This window comes from Mustelus asterias, chromosome 14, assembly GCF_964213995.1.
Source record: "Mustelus asterias chromosome 14, sMusAst1.hap1.1, whole genome shotgun sequence".
NCBI lineage: Eukaryota > Metazoa > Chordata > Chondrichthyes > Carcharhiniformes > Triakidae > Mustelus > Mustelus asterias.
The window spans coordinates 10,097,671-10,111,068 of record NC_135814.1 but is presented as its reverse complement, the minus strand read 5'-3'; the positions used below and the strand labels follow the sequence as shown (position 1 = coordinate 10,111,068).

The 13,398-nt window shown below is 44.1% G+C and overlaps 1 protein-coding gene across 1 annotated transcript in view; it reads left to right on the top strand.

Annotated features, from left to right (window-relative positions):
• Window positions 1–2,774, top strand: part of slc15a2 (solute carrier family 15 member 2) — a 77,378-nt gene extending 74,604 nt beyond the window's left edge. Inside the window, exon 24 of the mRNA XM_078227864.1 lies at window positions 856–2,774. Coding sequence (XP_078083990.1) covers window positions 856–1,044 — 189 coding nt within the window. The 3' untranslated portion in view covers window positions 1,045–2,774. The remainder of the gene's footprint in view (window positions 1–855) is intronic.
• Window positions 2,775–13,398: the final 10,624 nt, after the last annotated feature.

Sequence of the window (13,398 nt, the reverse complement as noted above, 5' to 3'; positions counted from 1 at the left end):
GGTCACGATCTTCCCAAGCCATTGCTTCTGACACAATCAGTCTCGTGCCGGGGAACAGCACGAGGCAGATTACAATATTCAAAACCTGATTTAAATCTATTTAGTGAGCCTGGGGCAGTATCATCCGGACTCACTACTGTTTCCGACCCCGCCGGTGGAGGTCCACACCAATGGGGATCACATATAGTCCCCAACAACGGGGACCAAGTGTGATGACCTCCCTGGTGGGACCTGGTGTCCTATCTTCAACTGCCAACAAATTCAGTTAAAACTGAATTCGAAAAGCCTTTTTACCTCAAAAGGGTGGCCAGTTGTTAAGCAGTGGTCACATCAGCTCTGACAAAGGGTCAACTAGACTCAAAACGTTGGCTCTATTCCCTCCCCACAGATGCTGTCAGACTGCTGAGATTTTCCAGCATTTTTCTGTTTTTGTTTCAGATTCCAGCATCCGCAGTATTTTGCTTTAATATTTGGTCACGTCCTTCTGTTAGTTTATTTACTTTTCACGCTGCAACCCTCTCTAAGCACAATAGAAGTACTGTTTGTATTGAACCAACCCTCACACATACAAACATCTTTGTCTGGCATGAACCTAATTGTGGATTTTACCCTTCCTTACCCAGAAACACTAAATTAAACCCACTCAAAATCAAAACTTATTTCTAATGTTTACCAATAGAAATATTAATCCCTTAAAACTACCTTTGTTTTCCTAACATTAGCACGGCACCACCAGTTCCCTGTCAGTAAGTTGGTTAAGTCTTTGAAAGAGGCACAATGGGATAAATGGCTTCCTTCTGTGGCGAGCGATTGGATGATGTGTATTATAATAGGCCTCTTGTTTCACCTCCGCAGTGGGCTGAGTTTGTGCTGTTTGCTTGCCTTCTATTTGCCGTCTCCATCATTTTCTCCATCATGGCTCACTTCTACACATACGTGGATTCAGCGGAGCTGGAAAGAACTGAGGAGGACAAAGAAGAGGAAATCCCAACACCAAACAAAGATATCTCCCTCAACACAGTCAGCAAGCAGACAAATATGTAGAACATCTTCCTCCTGCTGAATACCTTCTTGACATTGTGTTTCCAGTATTATTTACTGAAATATTCCATCATCAACATAGATATTCCCTGGGGGTTTTAATCGGGACTGGATTCAGAGTAATATGTAAATTATTTGTGCTTATTTTGAATGGGACCAAGATTGTGGGAAAGTTGGGAAGCAGTCAAAGAAATTATTCCAGCCTGTTGGCCTCTCTAGCAAGGCCAATGTTTATTGCCCAGGCCTAGTTACCCTCAGATGCTCGTGGTGATGATGGGCCTGCTAATCCTCAGATACACTGCAAGACTTATTTGCACTTCAGGGTAGTTAAGAGTCAACCGTGCGTTGTTGTATGATGGGCGTCACATATAACCCAGTGCAATAGAGGGCAGGAAGTATCCTTCACTGATGGGCATTAGTGAACCAGCTGGGGGCTCTGATTCCACATTCTTCTGAAACTGAATTCAAAACTCTGAAACTGCCATGGGGGGATTTACACTAATGTCCTCTTGATTACAAGTCCAGTTATTGGAACCACTGCACTCCCTTATCCTCATAGTTTTAGAGTAAGCTTAAATAGTAGCACAGAGCGGTGAGATACATGTACATCTCTTTGGTCACCACTCAACATCAACCACTCCATGTACCTCTACAAACTCTCCGCAAATAATCACAACTAGGGTTTCAAAGCACAGCATTTGGAAAGCAGTGATAGAATCAGACAAACTTTGCAGGGATTTACGTAAGGGAAATCATGCTTGACAAATCAATTCGAATTCTTTGGGGATGTAACTAGTAGAGTTGACCAAGGAGAATGGGTGGATGTGGTTTATTTAGACTTTCAGAAGGCTTTCAACAAGGTCTCACATAACAGACTACTATGTAAAGTTAAAGTGCATGGGATTGCGGCTAGTGTCTTGAGATGGATAGAAAGCTGGTTGGCAGACAGGAAGCAAAGGGTTGGCATAAATGGGTCTTTTTTCAATTGGCAGGCAATGATTAGTGGGATACCGCAGGAATCTGTGCTAGGACCCCAACTGTTCACATTATATATTAATGATTTGGAGGAGGGAACTAAATGTATTATCTCCAAATTTGCAGACGATTGGGTGAGAGGGTGAGCTGTGAGAAGGATGCAGAGATGCTTCAGCTGATTTGCACAGGCTGAGTGAGTGGGCATCTGCATGGCAGATGCAGTACAATGTAGATAAGTGTGAGGTTATCCATTTCGGTAGTTGATGCGCGTTATCACACACGAGGCTTGAGATGCTCAGGAAATAAAGGCTTTTATTTGCTGTAACAACGAAGCTACTAATTATGTACACGATCCCAGACTGAGGGGTCCCAGACAGAGCAGAGACCTTTATACCTCTCCCAGGAGGCGGAGCCCGACTGGGATGTACCACAATAACTATAATACAAGGTGTAACAGCCCAACCCTAACCCCAACAGCAACAAGTAGAACAACCCATCCCTAACCCCAACAGCAACATATATACATACTTGTAGTACTGGCCAGACCCTGGCTCAGTACTATCTAGTGGGAACCAACGATGGTTCACCACAGTAGCAAAAATAGGAAGTTACATTATTATTTGAATGGGTGTAAATTGAGAGAGGTGGATACTCAGCGAGACCTTGGTGTCCTTGTGCATCAGTCGCTGAAAGTAAGTGCATAGGTACAGCAGGCAATAAAGAAGGCAAATGGTATGTTGGTCTTCATAGCGAGAGGATTTGAGTAAAGGGATAGAGGTGTTTTACTGCAATTGTATAGGACGTTGGTGAGGCCACACCTGGAGTATTGTGTACAGTTTTAGTGTCCATATCTGAGGAAGGGTGTCATTGCTATAGCGGGAATGCAGTGAAGGTTTACCAGACTGATTCCTGGGATGGCAGGTCTGTCATATGAGGAGAGACTAAATTGGTTAGGATTATATTCATTAGTGTCTAGAAGAGTGAGAGGTGATCTCATATTCAATTCTAACAGGGTTAGACAGGGTAGATTCAGAAAGAATGTTCCCAATGGTGGGGGAGTCCAGAACTAGGGGTCATAGTTTGAGAATAAGGGGTAAACCTTTTAGGACTGAGGTGAGGAGAAATTTCTTCACCCAGAGGGTGGTGAATGTGTGGAATTCACTACCACAGAATGTAGTTGAGGCCTAAATGTTGGAATTGGCCAAAACAAAGGGATTAGATATGTCTCTTGGGGCTAAAGGGATCGAGGGATACATGGGGAAGGGGGGGATCAGGGTATTGAATTTGATGATCAGTCATGATCATAATGAATAGTGGAGCAGGCTTGAAGGGCCGAATGATCTACTCCTGCTTCTATTTCCTCTGTTTCTATGTAAATAGGTCAAGTCTTTGGAAGAACAAACCCACAAGGCTTGTTCCTATGTTATAACAATTGGCGGCGGCCATGCCTTCAGCTACCCAGGTCCCAAGCTTTGGAACTCCTTCCCTAAACCTCATCACCTCTCTCTCCTCTTAAAGCCTACCCTTTTTGCCCTACTATCTCCTTACATGGTTCGAAGTCAAATGTTGCTGTTAATGCACCCAAGTGCCTTGGGTTATCTTAAAAGGTTAAAGGCACCACATAAATATAAGTTGTTGTTGGTACTAGTTGGTTCCTCCCCGGACATTAATCCCTGACTTGTGCGATGGAACACTCTCCACTTTCCTGGATGAATGCTGCTCCAACAACACTCGGGAAGCTCAACACCATCCAAGACAAAGCAGCCCCACTTGACTGGCAGGTTTCATAGCTGCAGTGGCTGGGAGATAAGAGTCTCGGGAAGTGAAGGGAACTGCAGACAGCTGCCATTTATACGCAGGCGTTACTCCACTCAGACCTTCACTGAGAACTGAGGGATCCCAATGGTGTGAGGAAATTGTGGTTTCAGAAATAACCCATAATGATATAGAATCAAAGAATCCCTACAGTGCAAAAGCAGCTTATTCGGCCCATCGGATCTGCACTGACTCTCCAAAAGGGCATTCCACCCAAACCCTATCCCCATAACCCCATATATTTACTCTGCTAATCCCCCTAACCCACACAAAGGGCAATTAAGCATGGCCAAGCCACCTAACCTGTGCATCTCTGGAGTGTGGGAAGAAACCGGAGCATCCGAAGGAAACCCACGCAGACACGGGGAGAACGTGCAAACTCCACACAGACAGTCACCCAAGGCCAGAATCGAACCCGGGTCCCTGGCGCTGTGTGGCAGCAGTGCTAACCACTGTGCCACCTCATATGGTACACTTCATGTGAAAAAAGCTTGAATTTAAAGGGTATTTGGCTGCAGAATGGTTAGCAGGACTAAATTCAAAATGGTGAAGCATTCAGATCTACTTCCTACTCTGATACAAAGGAGTCCTATCTTTATGGCTTCTCCAGTATATGTAGTTAGTCTTGCTGCAGTGTTCATCAACTTCAGGAGCTGAATTCCTTCTTTAAGATCATGGTAAGTCTGCTCACTTACAACAATAGCCGATGCTCCACGTGCCTATATCCACCTTCAGTGGCCAGCCGCTCAATATCAACACTACTGTGATAGGGGCTACTTGCCCCCTTGTTTAATTCCTCCGCTATACTATGCACCGGGGCTGGATTATTTACTCTGCTCATACTGGACTGGCCGGCTTGCATCATTCGTGCCTTAAATGACCTTTCTTTCCTCAATCGAAGCACTCTGCTTCTCTAAATCTCCACTCTTCTGAGGAGTGTCTTCCCCCACATTTGTGTTACTCCTAGGCTGTTTGAGTCTTCGGTATTTAGTAATTCTTCCCACCTCTGCATTCAACTCACTGCCTGAGCTTGACCCCACTCCCTCACTTCTGGCACCATTACTACTCATGTCTTCCCACCCTAATTGGTTGGCCTCGATGCTTTGCTCAGTTTGCAACTCCTGGGTGCTCTTCTCAGCACTCCCTATCGCTGTCACCATTTCCATTGCTTCCTTGGAAGTCAACTCAGACTCAGCCAACAGTTTCCTTTAGATAGCTGCACTAGTTACACCACATACCGATCGATCTCCGAACATGTCGTTTAAAACTGACATGCAATTCTCTGCAACCTGCTTCAACCTTGCTACGAAAGCTGCAATGAAATTCTGGTCACCCTATTATAGAAAGGATATTATTAAACTAGAAAGAGTGCAGAACATATTTACTAGGATGCTGCCGGGACTTGATGGTTTGAGTTATAAGGAGAGGCTGGATAGACTGGGACTTTTTTCCCCGGAGTGTAGGAAAATTAGGGGTGATCTTATAGAGGTCTATAAAATAATGGGGGGCATAGATCAGCTAGATAGTCAATATCTTTTCCCAAAGATTGGGGAGTCTAAAACTAGACGGCATAGATTTAAGGAAGAGGGGAGAGATACAAAAGGGTCCAGAGGGGCAATTCTTTCACACAGAGGGTGGTGAGTGTCTGGAACAAGCTGCCAGAGGTAGTAGTAGAGACGGGTACAATTTTGTCTTTTAAAAAGCGTTTAGACAGTTACATGGATAAGATGGGTATAGAGGGATATGGGCCAAATGCGAGCAATTGGGACTATCTTAGTGGTTATAAAAAAGGGACGGCATGGACAAGTTGGACCGAAGGGCCTATTTCCATGCTGTAAAACTCTATGACTCACCCTAGGCCGTCCCTGTAGAGTTAAACTTATATCTTTATAGGTTTTAGGGTGATAATGAGTTCTGCAAATGTCTTTGTGTTGGGAGCACCTGGGGATGTTAAACTTCGGATCAAATTATACATGTGGGTCCCACATGCAGAAAGTAAAATGACTTTCTACTTATCCTTCCCCTCTATTCCATTAGCCCTGAAAATATACTACAACCGTTCCACACACTGAACCCAATTCTCAGTGGTCAGGGCAAAGGCTTCTAGTTTACCAAGGAGAGGCACGCCTGCTCCCTCTTTTTCAGGCTAGGATCAACCTGATTCACTCTGCAGTTTTGCAACAATGTTCTCTTCGAATTCCTCACTGCAAATGGAGTCATTCTGATTTACCTCGTTGCCAATTGGGAAGATTGGAGACTAGTTAGTATAACAAACTATAATGGTTTATTTACAAGCAGATAAACATACAGAGTACTTTCACGATGTTAACTCTTCCAGCTCTAGAATCCACTCTGCAAAAATCCGCACTCTGCACCGAGATCCCCACGCTCACCCCCATTGGGTGATCAGGTCACATGACCCTCCCAACGTTGGCCTGTTAAAGTGACCAATTAGTACACAGTGAATCTTTGGAATTCTCTAGCCCACGGAACTGTGGAAGTTCAGTCATTAAGCATAGAACATAGAACAGTACAGCACAGAACAGGCCCTTCGGCCCACGATGTTGTGCCGAGCTTTATCTGAAACCAAGATCAAGCTATCCCACTCCCTATCATCCTGGTGTGCTCCATGTGCCTATCCAATAACCGCTTAAATGTTCCTAAAGTGTCTGACTCCACTATCACTGCAGGCAGTCCATTCCACACCCCAACCACTCTCTGCGTAAAGAACCTACCTCTGATATCCTTCCTATATCTCCCACCACGAACCCTATAGTTATGCCCCCTTGTAATAGCTCCATCCACCCGAGGAAATAGTCTTTGAACGTTCACTCTATCTATCCCCTTCATCATTTTATAAACCTCTATTAAGTCTCCCCTCAGCCTCCTCCGCTCCAGAGAGAACAGCCCTAGCTCCCTCAACCTTTCCTCATAAGACCTACCCTCCAAACCAGGCAGCATCCTGGTAAATCTCCTCTGCACTCTTTCCAGTGCTTCCACATCCTTCTTATAGTGAGGTGACCAGAACTGCACACAATATTCCAAATGTGGTCTCACCAAGGTCCTGTACAGTTGCAGCATAACCCCACGGCTCTTAAACTCCAACCCCCTGTTAATAAAAGCTAACACACTATAGGCCTTCTTCACAGCTCTATCCACTTGACTGGCAACCTTTAGAGATCTGTGGATATGGACCCCAAGATCTCTCTGTTCCTCCACAGTCTTCAGAACCCTACCTTTGACCCTGTAATCCACATTTAAATTAGTCCTACCAAAATGAATCACCTCACATTTATCAGGGTTAAACTCCATTTGCCATATTCAGGACGAGTCGATTTTATTTTTGAACACCCATGGGGATTAAGGGATGTGTGGGAAGTGAGAAGATGAAAGATGATCCTGTTGAATGGAGGAACAGTCTCGAAAGGCTGAATGGCCTAATCCAGCCCTTGTAGTTTATCTTCAAACTTGACAAAGATGCGAGAGGGTAGGCTGCCCCCTGCCCTCGCCCTGTAGAATATCATCCTGTTCGGAGTCTGAGAGACAGAGAAGGAGGTGGGAAATGACTTCTGAAAGTGTATTTTGTGCATCTTTTAAAATCAGAAACAAGCACTTATCAAAGAGGCCATTACTGATTGTGAAGTTCAGAGCAGTGTTCAACCATCTGAATAGGAGAACAAACAACCATTGAACTTTCTACAAATAAACATTTACACCCAAGGGAAAAATGTGAACCAATTTTCTAAAGAACTGGCTGTTTATGAGCACACTGTGTACTTTTAAATTTCTACCCGTTAGTGTAACTAATGCATTAGAACCATGTTGAAATTGCAAAGTAACATTGTGTTTGGGCTTAACTTGGTGTCTTAGATCCTTTTCACTTCTTTTATATTCAACACTTGCTGTGCATGTTAGAGATGGATTAGAAAAATCCACCTTCCTTCGACTCCTCTCCGAGTGACACAGTGCGTAAATGCCTTTCCCAGTGGAGCAGTGAACCGTACTATACCAGAGTGTCCTAATTCTGGTATAGTACGGTTAGTTAGGCCGCACTTGGAATATAATGTTCAATTCTGGTCGCCACACTACCAGAAGGATGCGGAGGCTTTGGAGAGGGTACAGAAAAGATTTACTAGGATGTTGCCTGGTATGGAGGGCATTAGCTATGAGGAGAGGTTGGAGAAACTTGGTTTGTTCTCACTGGAACAACGGAGGTTGAGGGGGCAACCTGATAGAAGCCTACAAGATTATGAGAGGCATGGACAGAGTGGATAGTCAGGAGCTTTTTCCCAGGGTGGAAGAGTCAATTACTAGGGGGCACAGGTTTAAGGTGCGAGGGGCAAAGTTTAAAGGAGATGTCCGAGGCAGATTTTTTACACAGAGAGTAGTGGGTGCCTGGAACTCGTTGCCAGGGGAGGTAGTGGAAGCGAATACGATAGTGACGTTTAAGGGGCGTCTTGACAAATAATGAATAGGATGGGAATAGAGGGATATGGACCCCGGAAGGGTCGGGGGTTTTAGTTCGGGCAGCATGGTGGGTGCAGGCTTGGAGGGCCGAAGGGCCTGTTCCTGTGCTGTAATTTTCTTTGTTCTTTGTCCTAGTTTTGATTTGCAGGTTCACTTGAGGCATTACAAGAACCATAGATCCGTGGAATCACTACAGTGCAGAAAGGGGCCACTTGGCTCATCAAGTTTGCTCTGACTCTCCGAAAGAGCATCTTACCCCCCGTCAATCCTTTCCTCAAAACATATGAGTATATCTGATATCATCCTTGTAAATCTTATGCATTGGTAGAATGGTTACAGCACAGAAGGAGGCCATTCAGTATGCCATGTCCATACTGGCCCTCCACACCGAGTGCCATAACCCTGTCTTTTCTCCTTAGCCCTATTGTTTTCTTCAGGCGATGAATGATAATGAAAGCCACGATTGAATCTACCTTCACCGCCCTCTTGGGCAGAGCATTCCAGACCACAATGCTGTGTAGAAAGTTTTTTCCTCATACCGCCATTTCTTCTCTGCCAAAACCATTAAATCAGTGTCTGTGGTCCTTGATTCTTTCCCCAATGGGAACAGTTTCTCCCTATCCACTCTGATTTGATTTGATTTATTTTTGTCACATGTATTAACATACAGTGAAAAGTATTGTTTCTTGTGCGCTATACAGGCAAAGCATACCATTCACAGAGAAGGAAAGGAGAGAGTGCAGAATGTAGTGTTACAGTCATAGCTAGAATGTAGAGAAAGATCGACTTAATGCAAAGTAGGTCCATTCAAAGGTCTGATGGTAGCAGGGAAGAAGCTGTTCTTGAATCGGTTGGTATGTGACCTCAGAATTTTGTATCTTTTTCCCAAAGGAAGAAGGTGGAAAAGAGAATATCCGGGGTGTGTGGGGTCCTTAATTATGCTGGCTGCTCTTCCGAGGCAGCGGGAAGTGTAGACAGAGTCAATGGATGGGAGGCTGGTTTGCATGATGGATTGGGCTACATTCACGACCTTTTGTAGTTCCTTGCGGTCTTGGGCAGAGCAAGAGCCATACCAAACTGTGATACAACCAGAAAGAATGCTTTCTATGGTGCATCTGTAAAAGTTGGTGAGGTCGTAGCTGACATGCCAAATTTCCTAAGTCTTCTGAGAAAGTAGAGGCGTTGGTGGGCTTTCTTAACTATAGTGTCAACATGGGGGGACCAGGACAGGTTGTTGGTGATCTAGACACCTAAAAACGTGAAGCTCTCGACTCTTTCTACTTCATTCCTGTTGATGTAGACAGGGGCATGTTCTCCTTTACGCTTCCTGAAGTTGATGACGATCTCCCTCATTTTGTTGACATTGAGGGAGAGATTATTGTTGTCACTCCAGTTCACCAGATTCTCTATCTCATTCCTGTACTCTGTCTCGTTATTGTTTGAGATCCGACCCAATACGGTGGTGTCTGCCCAGACCCCACATGATTATGAATACCTCTGTTAAAGCTCCTCTCAACCTTCTCTTTTCCAAGGAAAGCAGTGGCAACTACCCCAACCTCTCGACCTAACCAAAGCTCCTCATCTCTGCAACCACATGTGAAACTTCCCTGCGTTCTCTCTGATGCAATCATATCCTCCTACAGTACTGTGAAGGAACTGAACTTGAGGCTATATAGATTTCATGTAACTTGCTTGTGTTCTTACTCTATGCCCTTATTTATAAAGTCCTGGATACTGTGTTTGTTTTTTCATCAATCTCTCAACCTGCCATGCCACCTTCAATGATTTGTACACATTTACTCCATTCATGTTACCGCTTTAGAATTATACCCTTTATTTTATATTGTCTCTCCATGTTCTTCCTACTGGAATGAATCATTTCACACTTCTCGGCATCAGATTTAATCTGCCACTTGTTCACCCATTACATGAATCTGTCTGTATTTTTGAGGTTCTACACTATTCCCCCCGAGTGGCACAGTGGTTGGCACGATACTACTGCCTCACAGCAACCAGGGGCCTGGGTTCAATTCCTGGCTTGGGTCATTGTCTGTGTGGAGTCTGCACATTCTCCCCATGTTCTGCGTGGGTTTCCTCCGGCTGCTCTGGTTTCCTCCCGCAGTCCGAAAGACATGCTGGTTAGGTGAATTGGCCATGCTAAATTCTCCCTCAGTGTACCTGAACAGACACCGGAGTGTGGCAACTAGAGGATTTTCACAGTAACTTCATTGCAGTGTTAATGTAAGCCTGCTTGTAACACTAATAAATAAATTTTATAAACAATGCTTTCAAATTTCATGTTATCCACAAAATGTGATATTGTGCCCTCTGGGGCAGGGACCAGAGCGATGGTTCTCAACCTTTTTTTAACGTCATGAAACACCTTTGTCATATAAAAACAATTGAGGTACATCAATTTTCTCCAACTGAACTGCCCTCGAGCAAAATGTTTTATCTCTAAAACCTCCGAAAATCACGTCAAACCACCATTTAATACAATTCTTGTTGCTTTAAGTTTGTAATGATTATCTTATCAGTTGTATGTCAAATACAATATTTTTATTGAAAATGTACATAATTTAAAAATGTTTCCCATTAAAGATTCCAATTGTTTTCACCTTTTAAAGTCTGCATTTCTCAATGTGAAAGTTCATATAAATGACGGACGTACTGTGAGCAGCATCTTACCGATAATGTGACCCCTGGACTTGCCTCTGTGAGCAGTCTCCTGCTGTGGGAGGAACTGATGACGAAGCAACTCACAGGTCTTGCTTCACTGGCAGGTCTTTTGTTGTTTGACATAAGCCAGCACTGAGAATGCCAACTCGCACAGCCAGGCTGTGGGAATCGGTAAGGGTTTGGCTGTAGTGCAATTTGAAATAGATGGATAGTTTTGTCCCACAAGCAACCAAAATTTATCCACAGGCATCTCTGCAAACTTCATTTCCAGTGCTCAATCCATCCTGACCTCTGCAAATACCTCGTTCTTTTAATGACAATTTCTTTGACAATTCAAGAGAAAGTGAACTAAAGGGATCACGTACCCAAAGTCTTATTTACTCGTGGAGGTGAAATAGCATTCAAACCTCTCTTGTCATGTTTTAAGGTGTGTGGAAATGAGGTTGAGTGTGGTTTTGCCAGCAGGATTTGCTGATGCCAGCTTGAATATCTCACATTTGCTACTTTTTCTCGCCAAGGGGCCAGTTTTGATCTGAAGTCTTGCAGCTTATCTGTGGCAATGTTCTAGCTTTCCCCCTGCATCCTAACATTCAGCTCATTCACACGGCTGAATATAGAAACAAAGAAAATTAAAAACAGGAGTAGGCCATTCGGCCCTTCGAGCCTGCTCCGCCATTCATTTTGATCACAGCTGATCATCAAATTCAATATCCTGATCCCGCCTTTTCCCCATATCCCTGGATCCTTTTAGCCCCAAGAGCTATATCCAATTTCTCCTTGAAATATATCCAAAAGTATACAAGCTTAGCACATCAAGAACCGTCACATATTAAATCTATGTGTGGCAATTCATAAGCTCATAAACATGAGAGGAGCTTTCCCCGAGACAGCCAAGGTACTTGTGTGTTCATGAGTAAACCCTGATATTCTGTTCTCATCTCCTCACACAAAATAGCAAATAAGCACAATTTCAAAGCTCATGCTTTTACATAATTCATGATTTTCATTCTTTGGTCTAATACTGCGGTTAACTTAGACAGCAATGCTTTGGCAATAAGGGCTTCACTGCGTAGGATACAGTGCTTGACCTGGATGTCAGGATTCTGTTCTGTCACCTTGCTCACAAATCCTTCCACTTTTCCAGTCGTGGGAGTTGCTCCATTAGTGCAGCTGCTATTGCACGCGATCCAATTAAGATTGCTTCCCTCCAGATAAACAGCTGTGGCACGAAAGATTTCTTCTTTTGTCGCAATTCTTTGCAAAAGGAGAAATTCTCCTGGATAGGATCCCCGCCAACATACCTCACATTGGCTAAGAGCTGGCAGTGTCCGCTAATACCTGAGGAATCATCAATCTGCAGGGAAGGTTTTCCACTCATTTCTAATTTCTCTTCAAGCACCTGTTCAATATCAGCTGACATTTTGTCAATGTGCTGTTTGATTGTATTATAAGAGGAACTTTGTTGATTTCTTTGGTGACATCAGCTCCCAATGTTACTCTCAATATTTCGCACGCTGGCAGAATTGGCGTTTCGGCAATGGTGTACAATGGTTTATAATGGTGTACAATAGTGTACAATGGTGTGCAATGGTGTACAATAGTGTACAATGGTGCACAATGGTGCACAATGGTGTACAATGGTGTACAATGATGTACATGGTGCACAATGACGCACAATGGTGTACAATGATATACAATGGTGTACAATGGTGTACAATGATGTACAATGATGCACAATGGTGTACAATGGTGTACAACGGTGTACAATGGTGTACAATGGTGCACAATGGTGGACAATGGTGTACAATGGTGCACAGCTTCTTCAATTCCGTTAGGAGCTCAGCCACCAGGTAACTCACCTCCTGCACATTATCTGCACACTCTCCATCATACCTGGATTTTGCTTTACATTTTGTTCTCTCAGGTACTTAAAGCACTATGTATTCTTGCTGGAGAGAGAATGGTGTTTTGCATTCAAATAGTGTTTCAATTCACTTGGTACCATTGCAGCATTTGAGAGCTTCTCCCTTCAAATTCGGCATTCTGGGACAGGACAAGAGGCATCACCGCTCCACGAAAACCCAAAGGCCAAGAATCTGTCACTGCACTGCGTGTATAAACCTCGCTTTATTCTCCTGATTGTCTGTTCTTTCGCCTACCTCTGAATCAGAGCGGGATTCTTCACTTCTCTTTAAAAGCTTATCCGTGGCAAACGATGGTCAAACACACCACACTGCACAATAAATGCCCTCAAGCATCAACTTAAATGGCACAATTTCAGCTCTTAAGCTGTGCCAAGCAGAACACGGCCGCTCCGGGTGTATACCCCTGACCCAACCCCCCGCAACAGGGTTGCCAACTTTCAGTTGCCATCTTGGATCTCCTTTTGAGATCTCTGACTCAGGTTTCTCTCGAGCCCAC